The sequence below is a fragment of the Polypterus senegalus genome, chromosome 6 (genome assembly GCF_016835505.1).
Source record: "Polypterus senegalus isolate Bchr_013 chromosome 6, ASM1683550v1, whole genome shotgun sequence".
Classification (NCBI taxonomy): domain Eukaryota; kingdom Metazoa; phylum Chordata; class Cladistia; order Polypteriformes; family Polypteridae; genus Polypterus; species Polypterus senegalus.
Genome location: NC_053159.1, coordinates 19,139,114 through 19,151,377, shown reverse-complemented (window position 1 = coordinate 19,151,377; position 12,264 = coordinate 19,139,114). Strand labels below are relative to the sequence as shown.

General features: G+C 46.6%; 1 protein-coding gene across 1 annotated transcript in view; it reads left to right on the top strand.

The window, feature by feature from the left end:
• epha2b (eph receptor A2 b) overlaps positions 1 to 12,264 on the top strand; it is a 73,308-nt gene that overhangs the window by 8,422 nt on the left and 52,622 nt on the right. The window contains exons 2-3 of the mRNA XM_039755482.1: positions 2,090 to 2,157; positions 5,647 to 6,292. Of these exons, the coding sequence (XP_039611416.1) occupies positions 2,090 to 2,157; positions 5,647 to 6,292 (714 nt within the window). The remainder of the gene's footprint in view (positions 1 to 2,089; positions 2,158 to 5,646; positions 6,293 to 12,264) is intronic.

Sequence of the window (12,264 nt, the reverse complement as noted above, 5' to 3'; positions counted from 1 at the left end):
CTGTATATTATATTATATTATATTATATTATATTATATTATATTATATTATATTAGTTTCCAACTCTCTTAATTCATGCTGGAGCCTAACCCAGCTAGCATAGGGCACAAGGTAGGAACAAACCCCAGACAGAGTGCCAGTCCGTCACAGGGCGATACACACACACACACACACATCACAGACCAATGTAGCATTGCCAGTTCACCTCACCTGAATGCCTTAGGGTTGTGGGAGGAAACCCACAGGGAGAATATGCAAACCTGACAAAGGGAACACCTGGCATGTGAACCCTTTTCTCCTTTTTGCAAGGCGGCATTGCCACCACTGCAGCACTGTGCCATTATTATATTATATTATATTATATTATCAGACTTGCTTATCGACTCTTGTGGGGGGCCTGGCACTTATCCCGCTAGCAGAACATTTTTGGGGGTAGCCGATGTGTCTGGAGGAGAGCCCAGAAGTCCATCACTATAAGCCAGCTGCATGTATCTTAGAGAAGGGGGCTATACAAATGAAATCTAAATATTATTCCAAGACTGTTCCATTACTATTTGGTTCAAGGTAAACACACGCCTGGTTGGGATGCCCGTCCATTGCTGGGCACACTCACATACACATCCACACCAATTTTGAGCTGACTTAATATTCTGCCCCTCCAATGGCCCCCCTAGTCCTTCACAGTTCTTAGAGCTGCTCAGTTCACTGGAGTATCTTAGGAGTCAGAAGCTACTAGCAGCCTTGGATGGGACGGCTGAAGGACCGATGGCAGGAAGCCCCCTTTTACTCAAAGCGTGGTGTGGAGTCTGAGCAAACTACCGAGACATGGAGGTGATGCAGAAACCTCAACGACCTTAAAGAAGAATCAAGAGGAGGTGTTGGGACAGTTTGGCTATCAGCTAAACAAAGGGGCCTGATGGACGCCATGGTCTCCCCTCGGGTGTCAGATCTCTGCTGTTCTCCTGACTGTTTTATACTCAGAATGAGACATGTCCGCGTAAGCGTTAAAGAATTCACCCTGAGATGATTCAGGCGAGGTTTGCGTGGGTGACAAGCTCTCTATGTGGTGTTGGGGCTGAAGGCTCATGGAGATGTTTCTGGCGTGAAGCTTAAAAAAAAAAAAAGACGGCGGGGTGGTGGACGTGGGGGGTGTCAGTCGGTGGTTCTTGGTGGTCTGCTTGGGCAAGACTGGACATGTTGTTTACAGGAAAGGAGAAGCAGCCTGCATGGACAGAGAGGCCAAATGAGGGAAGGAAGTGAGGCAATAAAATAAAGTGTCACCTCAATCACACCTGTAGGTGTCACAGTCACAGTGTAAATATGGCCGGAATATTCAAATGAGCTAAAATTATTATTAAAGGCCACTTGGTGCCCCCCTACCGACCCAGTGTGTTGTTGTGCCCTCTGATGGCCTGGTGTCTCATTCTGCCTTTTTTCACTGGGCTTGGCTTCATTTCACCTGGTCAGGGGGAGCCCCCCCTCCATAATATTTTGAAAGAGTGCCCCACTTAGCAAGCCAGCAGAAGCCCCCTTGAGCCGAGGGAAGGAGGGACTGCCTTTCTTGCGTTAAAGGTTAGCTTTGGGAAGATCGGCCTTTCAGAACGTACCACAGAAAAGCTCATGCGGCCATAGCAGCAGTTGGCGAGTCTTAAGGAAATTGTGTAACAGTGGGATTCAATCCTGGCTGCCTGGCACACGCCTGCCTTAGTGTCAGACCACCCCTGTTTTATTGCCTGTTTACACCGCGGCCTTTGCCAAGCAATATAAAGGGTGCTGCTGTATTATGTATTATGGAACGCCACCAGCTGTTTGCTCTGCTACTCTAAGCATGGCATCTGGATTGGAAGACAAAGACCCTCTTCTGATGTCGTCAAGAATACCTCGGCAGAGTGCCCCCTGTGCCCTGCCCACTGAGCAGCTCCATAGTGCACTTTGAAACATACATACCTGGAGTTGTGGGCAAACAATCAGCATAACCAGGAGCTGAAGGGATACTCTTAGGGACCCCCGGCAGGGTGGGATGACTGAGGTGAATGAGGTCCGACCAGTCAGACATTCTTAACAAGTTCTCCCTTTTTTGTTTTTGCAGAGGTGCTGCTGGACATGGAGGCCGCCAGAGGAGAGCTGGGCTGGCTAGCGAGTCCATACGAGAAGGGGGTAAGGCTGACGTCCATCTCTCAGCACTGGTGGGGGGCGTGGGGGGCAGCAGCTGTGAGTCTGACCTCGCGCTTTCCTGGTGGGGCGCAAAGGATGAAGCAACTCCTCCCTCATCCTCTGCGCCGGGTCTCTATTTCATCTCGCAGCCTCTCCATTTGTGTAAAAAAAAAAAAAATGGCCGTTTCCTTTACTTTGGAACTCGATGTGTGCTTCACTTCTAAAATGTGTGTACACGTGTGTGTGTGTGGAGCCATCGGGGACTCAAGAGGCGATTAAACTGTATACACAGATAGATAGAATGATACAGTGATGTGAAAGGCACTATATAACAGATAGATAAATAGATAGAGCGATGTAAAAGACACTATATGATAGATAAATAGATAGAGCGATGTGAAAGGCACTATATTACACATAGATAGATAGAATGACAGATAAATGTGAAAGGCACTATATAACAGATATAGTGATGTGAAAGGCATTATATAACAGAGAGACAGATAAATAAATAGATAGATAGAATGACAGATACTGGAGATGTGAAAGGCACTATATTATGACAGATATCGTACATCCTCGTTTATTCCTCTCGCTGGCCTTATGTCTACCCAATTCATGACTTTAAACTCCCCATTGAAATCAGGCCTCACCTTGAAGCAGTCAAACCGTGAGAATTGTGCAGGAGTCGAGAAAGGTGAGGCAACACACTTGCCGGCTGCCGCCATTTCCTCGAGCGGGTTTGTCAGGGCACCTTTCTCGTTAGTTAATCAATTATGAAGGTTCGCTGCTGCAGGCCCAGCAAAGCAGGTTCCTGTTTCCGAGTCTGTCTCGTATTTTTGCCAGACAATGGCGGAGTGGTGGCTCTGAGGCTAAGGATCTGCGCTGGTATCTGAAGGGTTGCCAGTTCAAATCCTGTTACTTCCAGAAGGGATCCTACTCCGGTGGGCACTTGAGGAAGGCCCTTAATGTGAACATTGCTCTGGGGGTGCTGTACAATGGCTGACCCTGTGCTCAGACCCCATAGTGTTCCATAAAAGAACACGTCTACAGCTGTTACTGTTTGCTGTCCATTTCTCTATCCGATGTTGATTATAAAGTCACTAAAGAATTAGTGTTGGTCCTAATTAAACTCCATAGACATGTCATCGTTATTACAGATAATGGCGTACCGTGATTGCCTAATTGACTGACCACTCAAACATTTGAATATAAATGATTAAACATCCTAACCCTGCTGTGTAAAGAGTATATAAAGAAGGCTGCACAGTTATGATCAGCAAACAAGCCACTCTTTGAACTTCTTCCACGTTGATCCTACTGAGATAAGGACCAGGACGGCTCTGGACTGGACTGACAGCTCAGTAGATGGATGGACGGGTATTTGAAGCCTTAGGTTATTGTGTCGTGACGATTGAGGCCGATGTCCATGCTAGCGACTCCCACCCGGCTGGATGGCATTTCCCCATTAAGATACAAGTTCAAAACCCACAGGGCGACCCACAGCCAGTCAATGAAGACAATGAATCTGTTAGCCAGTGGTCAAATAAGGAGGAAGCTGTCGAGAACCGCGGATCTGATGTCATCCTGCAATTTGCAAACAGTACAAAAATAAAATAAAGGGCAGGGAGCCAACACCATAATGGAACTTCAACAAACATGACTGGCAGTCTCCTTATCTTAAGCAACCATTGAAAAAGAAAGTAAACAGAGAATTGGGAAAGCAAAGACGGATCAAAGTTGACCCGAGTTTTGTAAAAGCGAGCCGACCGACCACAGCCTAAAGACCCTCACGATAAATAAATAAAAAAAGAGAAAAAGTCGAAGCAGGCCGCAGACGGAGTATCGGGTCAGCATGTGGAATGTGTCTGCTCTCATAGCACCGGCGCGCACTTTGGTGGGTGGCGTCTTCACAGGCGACCGTCAGGAGGGCAGAGGAATGCGGGCAAACATGTCTGAACCTGCAAGTGCATCCGTCAATTCACACCAAGTTCGTGGAGACACGACAGGGACGGACTCGAAGGAATTTCACGGCCACTCGTTCACACGTACGTTACAAAGACAGATGGAGTGTGTGAGTGTGTGTGTGTGAGAGTGAGAGAGTGAGACACTCGAAACCTGCAATACAGAGACAGGCGGTGAAACCCAAAGTGCTCGGACACACAACCACCCGTCGGCCATCTTAGCAGAACGGTGCCCACCGACTTGACTAGACAGCCATGATAGTTACGGCTGCTTCAGAGGAGTCAGAAAGCACGAAATCTTCATCCAGATCTGACCCTGAGGTGGAGCTGTCGGGCTTTGTAGAACGGAGTGAGATTGTCCGCCATTTTCCTGTCCTTACCCGGCTACACCACTCGAGAGGCGAGCGTGACGTGGGATCGTCCTGCTCTCCTCTTCTGGTTCTAAACGTCTGGACCAGAGCGCCACCTGGAGTTTTATTTTCTGTTTTCCTGCTGCTCACTTCTGGTTTCTCCACACTAGAGAATCTTTAAACATTTTTGTGAGTCATTCACAGCAAAAAATACAAAAAGGTCCAAAAATGACTCAGAAATGTCCACCAGAGGTTTTTTTTGGGGGTTGATGTCAAACCCCCTTTCTTTCCCAAGGAGCTTTCACATTTCAATAATGTCCATGTTTTTGCTCTTATTACTTGCTGGGGTTTGGCAGTGAATTCCCCCTCCTAGTGGCCAGTTTTGGGACTCTCGAGATTCCTAACCCCAATCTGGACCTTTCATGCTAAGTGCTCAGTCGAGCAGCTTCGGTTTGTGACTCGTTTGTCTTGTCAGAGGTCTCCGTACTGCCCTGGCGCCATGCCGCCTGCACTTCCGAAGAGGTCACCCACCTGCAGCTGAGCACATTCAGGCCCGGCCAGCAGTTGGATGGGAGACCAGCTGGGAAAAGCTGGGGTTGCTGCTGGAAGAGGAAATTGAAGGTTGCAGCAGGGGGCGCTTAACCCTGTGGTGTGTATGTGGAACCCAATGTCCCAGTGCAGTTATGGGGGACACTGTCCTGTAAAACTGGCACTGCTGTCCTTCGGCTGAGACGTAAAACTGAGGTCCTGACTCTCTGTATTCATTAAAGACCCCTGAGCAACAGTAGGGTGTTTCTCGATGTCCTGGCTAAATTGCCCACCATGGCCTAGTTATTCCGGCCCCCTACTCATCCCCTGTCTCTAATTGGCTAACTGTCTCCCACTCCTTCACCACCTAACAGCTAATGTGTGGTGAGCATACTGGCACAAAATGGCTGCCGTCACATCATCCAGGTGGGTGCTGCATATTAGTGGCTCCCCTCTCCCTATGTTAAGCAAATGTAACTAATTATTATTATTATTTGTATTCATTGTGTCCATTGTTGAATTATTTAAGAGCCCGCTCTTTTGCAAACCAACAATTCAGTGTAGCATTTTGGACTGTTCTTCTTCTTCTTCTTCTTCTTCTTCTTCTTCATCGATGAATGTTTATGAATTTGCTCCTTTTTCTGTTTCAGTGGGACCTCCTTCAGAACGTGATCAACGGCTCAATGATGTACATCTACTCCGTCTGCAACGTCCAAGAAGGGGACCAAGACAACTGGCTGCGCACCAACTTCATCCAGCGCAAGGACGCCTCTCGCATCTTCATCGAGATGCGCTTCATCGTACGAGACTGCAACTCTTTCCCGGGTGGCTCGGTGTCCTGCAAGGAGACCTTCAACCTCTACTACATGGAATCGGATGTGGATTATGGGACGCACTTTCAAAAGCGCCACTTCCGCAAAGTCGCCACCATAGCCCCCGATGCCATCACCACCAAGGGTGAAGAACATCCCAACACGGAGATGCGCATGGTGTGGCCGCTGACCAAAAAGGGCTTCTACTTGGCCTTCCAGGACATCGGGGGCTGCATTGCGCTGCTCTCCGTGCGTGTCTACTACAAGATGTGTCCCGGCACCATCCGCAACTTGGCCGTCTTTCCAGAGACCGTCGCTGGAATGGATTCGCAGTCACTGACGGAGGTCCGCGGCACCTGCGTGGAGAACGCTGTGAGCAGCGACACTCCCAAGATGCACTGCAACACCGATGGGGATTGGCTGGTGCCTATTGGCCAGTGCCAGTGCAAGCCGGGCTTTGAGATGGGGAACAGCAGCTGCCAAGGTAAGAACTAAGCTGTGCAAATGCATGTTTTCCGTCGTCTGTAGTCCTGTATAACCAGTTGGTATGGAGATGTTTGGGGGTGAAGCTTGACATGAGCAAAGCAGAAAGTCAGGAATGAGATGGTAGACCTCCGAAACTTGGTGGAGTAGAGATCCTGCTGTGGTTCATGGCTTCCAGTCCCATGTGTGTTTCTGTATTCATAGCTTACCTTCACCTTGTAGATCTGGGCTCATATTTAGGAGAGCGGGGCAGACATCTCAGAGTGATGCCAATGTGGTCCTTTTTCTATGGGTTGGTGTAACAGCACTTGATCAATTTTCCTAATTTTGGAAACTTTACTAGGACTTAGGAGAGCTCACGAGCTGCCGTGACCATTGCAGCTGTGTCTTTTTGTAAATGCTTTTCTCGTAATCTGCTGTCTGAGGGTGGGCACTGTGGGCACCATGTTTTCAACACTAAGACTCTGGATCATTCCCTAAGTAAGATGGCATCAGCGTTGGGCTGGCGTGCTCTACCTGTGTTCATGTGGATTAACGTCCACACTCCTCAAACATGTGGGTAGGCTGTGATATACGCTGTGGTACTGTAGGTGGGCACCCTCTCGTGACTTGGTTCTTGTGTGATGCCCAGCAGTGCTGAGTTAGGATCTGGCACCTCGCAACATCCAGTCAGTGTATTTCTATATCCATAGCTTACCTTCAACTTATAGATCTGGGCTCGTATTTAGGAGAATGGGGCAGGCATCTCAGAGTGATGCCAATGTGGTCCTTCTCCTACGGGTTGGCGTAACATCACTTGATCAATTTTTCTAATTTAGGAAACTTTACCAGGACTTAGGAGAGCTCATGAGCTGCCTTGACTCACTAGGAGCTCCTTGAAGATGGCGTCCAGGCTGAGAAAGTCTGGACAACAACAAACAGTTTGACAGAGATGGACTGATATTTATAACCAATCTTTAACGTGACATGATCACGCCATCTTCGCCAAGAACCCAAGCGTTGTCAGCAGAAATGAAAGTGCTGTTAACGTTTATGAGTGTTTGGCTACAGGGGGAAAATGCAGCTTTGGTGTGCGGTGCAAACAACCGTTTTCTCGAATTATGCACCAAACGTTGAGCGGTCGTTACGACTTGCAAGGTAAAAGGCGGAGTCATCCATTTCTCCACCACTCCATGTGAGGTAACGTTAAGGCAAGGTGCATTCGTGCAAATCAGCACACAGACGATGATCACTGCACCAGGTGTGGGAATTGTAGGCGATAGCACTCTCTGAACGCACTGATGGTCACGGGATGCACACTGTACTGCAGTAACTGGCGTGTTACCCTGAGGATAGGCGGGGCTGGATGGATGATTGACAGCCGAATATCATACAAGAACACTGCATTGCTCTGCATTCCACAAACCCCATGGGGCACTCATGTTACTCATTACAAGCCCAGGAGGGTTCAAAAAGGCAGGCAGAGACTACCAGGGTGTTAGAGAAACAGAGATCACGCAGAGGGACGTGTCGCGCAACTCAAAGATGATCGAGAAAACTACAATAGAAGAGAGAACGCGACCTCAGAAACAGCGCATGGATAGCCAGGGCTTTGTCCAGTAACTTTACGAGGCGTCTCCTGTGGCCATAACAGCGAGAAGGTGACTCTTCTGGAAGAGCGGCTGTCGGTCATTCATTGTTAAGCAAACATGGAGCTTCACTGTCATTCAGTGTGTGTCTTGGTCTTCCCATCTTAGTGATAATTAGAGTGTCATTCTTGATGTGGTTGTGAAGTGGCAACTAAAAGCGCAATGCCCTTCTTCTTTTACTCCATCTTCTGCTCCTTCTCCTTCTTCTTCTACATCTTCTACTCCTCCTTCTATTTCATCTTCTACTCTTTCTTCTTCTTCTTCTTCTACTCCTTCTTCATCTTTTGCTTCTTCTTCTATTCTTTCTTCTTCATCATCTTCTATTCCATCTTCATCTTCTTCTATTCTTTCTTCTTCTTATACTTCATCACCTTCTTCTTCTACTTCTTCTTCATCTTCTTCTCCTACTACTTTAAATATTATTATTAATTTGTGGTAAAGCGTTAGCACTAGTATCAGAAAACACCAAACGCCGCCCAGAGTGTCATTTTGGGGTGGTGTCACTTGTCCTCAAATGTGGCAGGGGGTGTACTGGGTGTCATGTCCCTGCTCTGGTGCTTGTATTTACATATCAAGCGTAGCCAAACAGCTCCCAAATCAGCGAGTGACACCAATGTGGTCTTCCTCTCTGGTGTGTCCCAGACAGAGTGACGATTCTGAGACCCTCGATCAGGGCAGGCGCCACAGTGCGTGAAATCCCAAACTCCGCTCATATACTCGTTCCTCAATGTAATTTTGATATAAAAAGGCTGGGTGGGCTTAGGGAGAAAGTGGAGCAGAACACAACGTGGGACCCCGGGGCTGAAATCTGGTGTCATCATATGAGTGAATGCCTGTGCAATGAAGGCTTTAGTGTTTTGAGTTTGTCAGTTGTGGAGACCACTTGGCTGAGACGTACTTTCACTTTGACACTGAAGACTCGTCCTCTCTGCTGAGTCCAAAACGGCACATGAACGCGTCCCTCAGACTCCAACCTCCGTGCTGTGGTGCCACAGGTTTGAACGTTTCTTTGGATTAATAAATAATTCCACCGATTTGCAGATCTACAGCGTGAAGTCCACAGGGATTGACAATGAAGAAGCGGCCCTACAAACGCCCATCTGCTCCTTTATCTGCCCCTCCGCTGGCTTTCCATTTCCTCCTCGTCTCAGTTTCGGTGTTGTTGCGCATTCCTTTTATAAATATTGCTTTTCCTTAAAGAGGAAGTTGAAATCAGCAAAAAGAAAGAAAGAAGGGCAAAATGTGGAAAGGAAATTACCCCTTTCTGTCCTGCCCCCCACTAACCAAATGGAAAGAATTGGCAGCAGGAAAGCATAATTTGACAGTTCCGGCCCCCCCGACAGAATAAAAGGAAGTAACACCACCCTCCATCCGCGTCAAAAATAGGACCACGTGGACTGTTCAAATACCCCCAGTGTGGCCATTGTGGCTGTGACTTTTTGTAAATGCTTGTCTCATAATCAGCTGTCTGAGGGTGGGCGCCACATTTTCGACACTAAGACTCTGGATCATTCCCTAAGTAAGATGGCATCAGCGTTGGGCTGGCGTGCTCTCCCTGTGTTCATGTGGATTAACGTCCACACTCCACAAACATGTGGTTAGGCTGCTGTTAGTGTACCCTGTGGTACTGTAGGTGGGCACCCTCTTGTGACCTGGTTCTTGTGTGATGCCCAGCAGTGCTGAGTTAGGAACTGGCACCTCACAACATAGTCATAGAGAAAGTGGGCTTAGCAGACGGGCACATTATTCTGTCCTCCATTTAATGAACCAGTAATGAATAAGGCTGCGTTTGACTTTCTCAAAGAATTTCCTTTTCATGTGCACTTCTTGTGTGTGTGCATCTTTGATATTTTCTGTTTTACTTATTTGTGTTTGCTTTAATAATTCATCTGTGGGTCATACGGTAATGCTGGGGTTATTATTAATATCTCACAAAGCAAACCATAACCCACAGGAGGGAGTGGAAAGTACAAAGTTCATCAGCTGGTGGAGAACTCGATTCACGGCTTTGACGCTGCCGCCCTCCGGCTCAGTCGCCACCTGTATGACAAACGTGACACGGGCACTCGGGTCTTTCGAATATCCGCCATGCACAGCATTAGCTTTGGGTGCTGATTAGCACGTGCAAGGAAGAATTTAGCTGTACATGTCACAGGATTGACACAGTAAACTTACAGACCCATGAGTGTGCCACCCTGGGCTGGTGCCGGCTTTTAGGGCAGGGCTGCCAGCGGGAGATCTGCCTGCACCGAACCAGTGAATAGAAAATGGAGTGTAGACATCGCGACCCTGCTCTGGATAAACGGGTTTGGAAAATGGATGGTTAATATAATATAATATAATATAATATAATATATCATATGTCTGTGATAGAATGGTAGTTTGCCACCTTACACCAAGTGCTGCTGGGATGTGCCATGGCGTCCTGTTACTCTGCACTAAGAGGATTTGAGAACGCCCTGTTATGTATAACACAATATGAGGCAGACAGAGAGACAGAGAAGAGCCATATATAATAGATAGATGATAGATATGAAAGGCACTATAGAATAGAATAGAATAGAATAGAATAGAATATATCTATGATGAGCTGCTAGTTTCCTGCTGCTGGGATGGACCCCAGTGTCCTCTGAATCTGTATTAAGAGGATTTGAGAACATTATGATATAATATAATATAATATAATATAATATAATATAATATAATATAATATAATATAATATAATATAATATAATATAATATAATATAATATAATATAATGCGGTCGGTTGGCACCCTGCCCGGGATTGGTTCCTGCCTTGTGCCCTGTGTTGGCTGGGATTGGCTCTAGCAGACCCCCGTGACCCTGTGTTCGGATTCAGTGGGTTGGAAAATGGATGGATAATATAATATAATATAATATAATATAATATAATATAATATAATATAATATAATAAGGCTAGAACCATAGGGAGAGAGAAGGAGGTAGACAATATACTGTATAATTCATAGAATGACAGAAATGAAAGGCACTATACAGCATATAGATTTACAGATATGAAAGGCACTATATGCTATATACAGTAGATAGACAGAACTTTATTTGTCCTCATAGGGAAATTTTGATATTACAGAAGTTCAAGAAATATTATAACAAACAATAACAACAACCTTCCTTAAACTCATAAAAGAATTCTAAAAAAGAAAAATAAAATAATATACAGGGTGAGTGAAAATGATGCTAACACTAGTGGCACGGCTGTGTATTTACTTGTATACCGTTTTTGTGCCACATGTGGTCCGTGTGCTGAACTTGACGGTGAGCAGGTTCAGATATTCCTGTAAATCATTTTGCACATATGAAGTTTGTTTTGTGCATAAATTGTTTCCGCCATTCAAATGTTAACATCATTTTGCTCACCCTGTATAAGCAAGTGGCTGGGTGGCTTGAATAGAATGCCGTTATTCATCCGTACGTTACACTGGTGCCCATTCCTGCACTGGCTCCTTCCTTGTGCCCAGTTTTGCCAGGTTAGTCTTCAGCTCCTCAGCACACAAGACTACATTAAGCACCTTTGAAAATGGATGAGTAAATAATATACTACAAGGTAATATAATATAAAAATTCCACTTTCAATCTAACCACATGCAGAATGGTCAAAGGCCCCCCGTCCAGTCTATAAAGAGCGCTGAGCCTGAGAAATGACCCCAGCCATATGGTGGGCCGCCTATTCTGTTTGTTCCCACTGTATTCAGAACTGAGAGAATAAAGTGCCTCTCATCTTGACGGTTTGCCCTCAGTTCCCCTTACCACTCATAAGCACCCCCCCCATCACCCCCCAAACAATACCACCCCCACCCTCATGTGACCCTGACAATGAGTGGCCATTTAATCTCATGATGGACGTATTTCTGATTCAGTATCAGAATTACATGAGGTGGTCAGTAAAGCCCTTCAAATGTCACAAGTAGCCCCTAGCTGGTCACGTGTTGCCCCTAATGGCGTCCCACCGAGCACTTGCTGGTGTTCATGTTGTTTTCTCCCAGGGTTTCTCTGTAGTTGCCTTCTCCTTGCTAAGATTATTTAAATGGAGATCTGCTGGAGAAGTCGTGTGGCATGACAGGGCCTTTAGCTCAATTGTTCCCTTATAGGGACTCCAGGATCTCCGCTTTTCAAACACACAGTACCCGTCCACCCAGGGACTGCCACTTTATATGAGGTCTGCCAGCCTCTGCAGTGCCTAAGGCTTACTGTGCCCCCATATGTGATTCAATATTTCCGGCTCAGTAACAGGGAGGGTCACACTCATTTTAAATGATCACCAAATAGTCGTTCGATGTGCCCTGCACTTACTAGTCGGGGT